The sequence below is a fragment of the Chinchilla lanigera genome, unplaced genomic scaffold, assembly GCF_000276665.1.
Source record: "Chinchilla lanigera isolate Chin_1 unplaced genomic scaffold, ChiLan1.0 scaffold00022, whole genome shotgun sequence".
NCBI lineage: Eukaryota > Metazoa > Chordata > Mammalia > Rodentia > Chinchillidae > Chinchilla > Chinchilla lanigera.
The window spans coordinates 9,388,501-9,394,779 of NW_004955423.1; the positions used below are offsets into that span (position 1 = coordinate 9,388,501).

General features: G+C 36.6%; 1 protein-coding gene across 1 annotated transcript; it reads left to right on the forward strand.

Annotated features, from left to right (window-relative positions):
• On the forward strand, nucleotides 1-4,787 carry Gng5 (guanine nucleotide binding protein (G protein), gamma 5; the record flags this gene model as incomplete). Its single annotated transcript, XM_013514436.1, is given in 2 exon segments — nucleotides 1-145; nucleotides 4,573-4,787. A coding segment is annotated over 1 exon segment (126 nt), but the record flags the coding sequence as incomplete, so codon positions are not given.
• Between the last annotated feature and the right edge of the window lie 1,492 nt (nucleotides 4,788-6,279).

The following is a 6,279-nucleotide window of genomic DNA, read 5'->3' on the forward strand; positions in this document are numbered from 1 at the left end:
GTTTCCCAGGCAGCTGCAGACTTAAAACAGTTCTGCCTGCAGAATGCTCAGCATGATCCTCTGCTGACTGGAGTATCCTCAAGTACAAATCCCTTCAGACCGCAGAAAGTCTGTTCCTTTTTGTAGTCAAAAGAATTTTTGAGAGGTAAGTTTTTTACTTAATAACTCACATAGTAGGAATAACCATTCATGTCTTTATTTGCAGCAGTTAAAAGATCATCTCATGCATTTCCATTTGGTACTCCAAGTTGCCAGTCTTAAGGAAAGTAAGGATTGATGAAAATTATTCAACTGTTTGTCATCACAAAGAGGTTAAATAGAAGACTTAATAATTATAAAGGGAATAGGGGAGTTACTATAAAACAGTGCTGCCATGTGGTGTTCTTTGTAGCACTGGCCTAATGGCATTTATATTTTGGAGTCTTTTTTTTTTAATGTAGCTAGCAAACATTTAGACAGTGTTTATTGAGAAGACTTTTAAGGTATTACCAATTGATTTGGGTTAATTTTGATGTTGCTGCTGTAATAGAACCCTGCTATGGGATAGTATAGCAAAAAATTGAGAAATGCGAAGCCAGGGGATAACTGAATAACCTGATGTGCAGCATTTGGGGTGAGGAATAACAAGTTTTTCTTTTTAGTCTGATATTTTTGGCAATGATAAAACATGAGAAATAGGACGTTTTTGGCAGCAGAGAGTGGACTGCACTTCAGAGGATTAAAAAACTTGACCTTTATTAAAGCATGCTTCTGTGTATTAATTAGTATTTTTCAGATCTTATACCAGGTGTGCAGAGTTTTGCTTGTCCAGAAGAAATGTGACCAAAAAAATGTGCTTTGGATGATTTAAAATTAATTTAAAGATTCTGTCTTTTTTAATCCTTTGTATTTAGGGTGTTACTCACTAGTTGTGAAGTATGGGAAGCAAATTAATAGTGCTTTAAGAAGAGATTTTGCATATGACACCCACTATGACTTGAAAAGTCCAGGAAATTGCTTCCTTAAATACCTTGTTAAATAGATGTACTCTCCCTAAGTAAGCTTTATAGACTCGAGTGTCCAAAAATGATATAAATACAACATGCTTCCAGTAAACCCAGAATTGATTAACATGGCAAAAATATTTCGAAATACCGGAAGGTTTTGGCTTTTTTTTTTCCTTTTTCTTTGGACAGAGTCTGCTGTAGTTGGCTAGCCTTGACTATACCTATGTATCTATCATCTTATACCTATCTCTCTATCATCTGTCTGCTTCCATCTCAGACCTTGAACTCTTCTGTCCTTCTGCCTCAGTCTCCTGAGTGCTGGGGCTGTAGATTTGTGCTACCATATCTGGCTAAGAAGTAATCTTTTTAATAATCTAGCACCTTCATATTTAACAGTCTATTATTTCCTTGATTCTGGCAATACGTATTTAATTTTTCATGGATGTTTTTAGAAGTTTCATATTGTTGTAGTTTATTAATTCTTTTTAAACCTCAGTTCCTATTGTATTCACTTTATAAAATGATACATTTTCATTTGTCTGAAAATATTGTTAAGCTTGAGCTGCCTATTAACAGTTTACTTTACAGGAGCCTGCAAATAAATATTTGAATGACTTGCTCAAGTTTTAACTGGGATAAGCTACCAGATTTCAGAGTAAATTAATAGGTATTAATTTCAGCAATATAAGAACATTTTGTGGATATTTTGACTCGAAACAGTTTGATCTAAGGAAACAATATTTGGGTATAAAAATACTGCTTCTCAAAACTTAAATGGGTCTACTACAAGTTTTGGTTTTATATGAATGCTCACGGTGCCAGGCCTATACTAATTCACAGGAATGTAAGACTACATTGGTGTCTTTTCATAAAGTAGCTTTTTAAAATTATATGGGTGTCTTTAAAAGAAAAAAAAAATTAGCAGCAGGCTTTGTACAAGGAAGAAATCACCATGATTGGCACACCTTAAGGTAACCACTGTTAACAGATGTATTTCCTTTTAAGAGGAAATTTTTAAAAATTGTTTTTTAAAAAATAAGGATCAAAGTTTAAGCAGTTGGTTCTTCTTTTACTTTTTGTCCTTTTGAGACAAGAGTTTCACTATGCAGTGCAGGCTGGCCTTGAACTCCAGGTGTTCCTCTTGCTTCAGTCTCCCAAGTGCTGGCATTACAAGTGTTTGCCACCATGCCCAGCACTAGTCTGCCTTTTAAAAACTTAATGGATATCCTATTTCATTTATCTCCCTTTCACCACCCCCCCATACTGGGGATTGAATCTAGAGCCTTTGCACTGAGGTATAGCCCTAGTCCCTTTAAAATTTTTATTTTGAAACGGGGTCATACGAAGTTACCCGGACTGGCCTCCAACTCATGAGCCTCCTCTATAAGCCTCTCAGAGCCGATTACAGGCCTGCACCACCACAGTTGGCTACGTTTTTTCTTAAGAGAAAAAAACAAAACAGTGAAAGAAAATCGAAACAGGAAGGTAACAATGGTTGGTACGTTGCATATTGTTATATTCTAAGTTGCTCAGATTACAAGATATAGGCATGAAAATTGATCAAACAATATAAGCACTAAACTTTCTTTTCAATGAAGAGAAATTAGGAGTATAACTATTTTCTATCTTGTGTGTGTATATTTATTTTTCCTTTTCCCTTCTTTTCTCCTTTTCCCCATCCCAAATATTTTTCATAAATAATATTTTCACAGCTATACCTTAACTGTACTTGACTTAATATTGAAATTTCCGAGTTTGAAGCTACTGTGAGACATACATCTTGGTGTCTATATTTATACTTCACCTGTCATCATTAAGATAAATTTCTACAAGTAAAATTAGTCAACGGAATGAACATTTAAGATTTTACTAAAACTTCATAACCACTGTAAATGTAAAACTTTGGTCTTCCACCCCCAGTATGAGTGGTTTTTTACTGAATGCTCGCCAAACAAACCTTGGTCTGAATGCTTTTAAAGTGGAGTTTAACCATTTTCATGTTTTTTTTCCTCCATAGCAGTAATTTTGTTTGTACCTCTTAAATTTGTTGTGAACTACCTCAAATTTTCAAAGAAGTTAAAAGATCTGGATCAAATGATTTACACCTTGTTAATTTTTAAACATAGACCACACTTTTTCTGCTTTCCATTCAGATATATGAGTGTTTTTACTTTTTACTAAATATACTTACTGTATTTCAGTTTTAAACTATAATGTTTCTGAAGGCATAAATGATGATTGGATTTTTGAGTATTATTTATCTATAGGTCATTTACTCATTTTTTTCTTGTTTTGCTTTGAGACATTATTTCTCTACGTAGTCCAACAGACTTGAACTTAGTTTTCCTACCTCATCATCCTTCCAAATGGTGGGACTGCAGGCACACGTGACATGCCCAGCTAATTTTTCAGTCACATAAACTGCTATATACTTTGTATACACTATCATATACAGAAACCTTAGTTTATTCATTCCCATACTACGTTACATTAAAGCTGTTTCCATTTCCCTGCTGTTAAAAACAGCTACAGTCATTACTCTTATACATGTTTTTTCACATAAGTTTCATCTAACTCCTTGTTGATGTTAATCATTTTAAAAGGGATGTTTATGCTTTTCTTGAGTTGAAACTTTTATATTAACCTTTTTATTATCAGAGAATGTGTTTTGCACTAATGTTACCAAGTTAATGTAAGTCTTATTTGGAAAACAGTGATAAATATAGCAGAGTGGCTATGAAAATTAAAGAGAAACTTGGATCCCCCCATCTCTGGTATTGGGTGTTGAACACAGGACTATGCATTGAGCTATACCCCTTGCCCTTTTTAGTTACGAGACAGGGTCTTCTTGAATTGCCCAGGTTGGCCTTGAACTTGAGATCCTCTTGCCCTAGCCTCCCCAGTAGCTGGATTAGAGATGTGTGCCTTCATGCCCAGTGGGAATGTTGGCTTTTACTGCTTCCTACACCACAGGCTTTTCCCATCCTATTTCTTAGGCTTTCTTAAAGACCCTGTTATGTATCTGCTTTTTTAAAAATGCAGATAAAGATACTTAATTTAATTGAAAGCCTTTGTAAATTGACATTTCAAAGAAATCCTTTAAAAATTTATATAGATGCTCCCAGGTTTATCATCTCAATACAGCCCAAGTTGAAAATACACTTAATACACCTAACTTGTCAGACATAGTAGCTTAGCAGCACAGTACATGATGGGGTATTGATTGCTAATCCTTGTGATCATGCAGCAGACTGGGAGCTGTGGTGTGCTGCCCCTGGCCAGCATCTCCACACTGTCATACTGAATATCCCAGCCCAATTTGAACTAGATTCTTCAAATATATAGTAAATGCATATAGCTTTTACACTGTCATAAAGTTGAAAAATCTTAAGTTTAGCCATTAATGGGTCAAGGAATATCCCGTACAAGATGTGCTGTTATTTACAAAAATAGATAAAGAACATAAGCAATTTAAAAACTTGAGAAAAAAAATGTGAAGGTAATTATAAATGTTCATGAAAAAAATGTAAAGAAAATCTGTATTCTTTGACACTTTACCGTAATTTATCTTTTTTTTTCTTTTCAGTTTCCCAGACCACTTTTAACCAACCAATGACTATTCTGAAAAAAGAAAATTGAAGCCTGTACAAAAACTTCCCGTTTCTTAACATGTGCCATAACACATACTTTTACTTTTGTCAGTCCTTAACATCTACCTCTCTGAATTTTCATAAGTTTCTATTTCACGAGGGTATTTTATATACACTGGTGCCAACATACAATAAAATACTTAGTATAAAATTTTTTTTGCTTTTTTATTGGATTGAAATACACTGCTTATCTGTATGGAACACTTAGTGTTTTTAGTGTTTAAGTTATTTCTTTCTCACCAATTCTATGACTTTATGCCTTTCACTTTAAGATTGCTAGAAATTAAAGTTAAGCACCAGGTGTTGTGGAGCACACCTGTAATCCTAGCACTCACGGGAAGTGAGACTGAGGCAGGAAGATGCTTGCCAAGGGGCTATGTAGTTAAAGGCTAGCCTCAACTACATGGCGAAACGTTGTCTCAAAAAACAAAACAAAGGTAAGCTACAAATCATTATTTCAAGGCTTAGAGGAGGCTATCCTTAGTACTGATTTTAATATAAATATTTCAAATACAGTAGTACCTCAATTCATGAGATTTGGTCGCAAGCCAAATTGGACAAGAATCAAGTCAATTTCCCCATAAGATCAACATTGACCCTAACCACTGAACTTGAATCAGCTGTCATACAGTTTGGTTTGTGACCAAAACCATGGGAAGAATTAAGTCGGCGAACCAGGTTATCACTATATACTCCTTTGTGGGGCATTACCAGTTACAACCCATTAGTTATTTTGGGGAGGGGGGAGAATGTACTGGGTAAAGAACTTGGGACCTCATGCTTGCCAGGCAGGTGCTGTGCCACTGAGCTAAATCCTATGCCCATTAGTTACTTTAACACTGTGGAGGATCACCTGGGTGACTAAGGAGGAGCTCTTGTCTCCACTTTGGCTGAGCCTGACCTTATCTCCATGTATTGATATGTACAGAGCTGGCCAGGATGTTTCCTTATCCTTTTAATTGGCTTTAAGCAGTGCATATCAGTACAGCCAAGGTGCTGATGGCAGTGGCAGGCATGTTTCCCTGCCCCTGCTTGTTCCCGTGTGTGAGCCCCGTCAGGGCAGTGGGGTGAAGAGCTAGTGCTCCAGGCTATTTGCTGGGATCAGCCTCAAGTTAGAGGCTATGACTTCCTGGGGCTTAAAAGATGACACATCAGAGCTCAAGCACCAGACCCTGAAACATTAGATAGTACCTCAATTGTGTTATGCATTTTTCTGCGTATGGCAGAGGTGATTTCGGGCTTCCTACATAGCCCAGCTTAGCTCACAGCAGTCATGTACTTCCCACCACTTTCACTGTCACTCATCCTCAAACCACTCCCTTCTTTACAATTGAATAAAATCCGCCTTTGGTCTTGGCTCAAGGCCTTTGTTCTGAAGGATAGCCACCATCATGGCTAGACTTAGGACCCCTTGGCTCCAAATAACTACAAGTATGCGTTAGTGTCATTATTCTCAGCAGGGGTTGCACTGGAAGTGGCAGACTGGAAATAACTCACCAGAATTCCAATAACTTCCATGGGCAGTGACAAGGACTGGGAAGGACTCTGTAATGGATGGCTCTGATCTGACAAGTACAGTAACAGGAAAGGCTGGAAACAAAAAATCCTTTAGAAAAAGAAAAACCAGAATTTGAGATACTGAC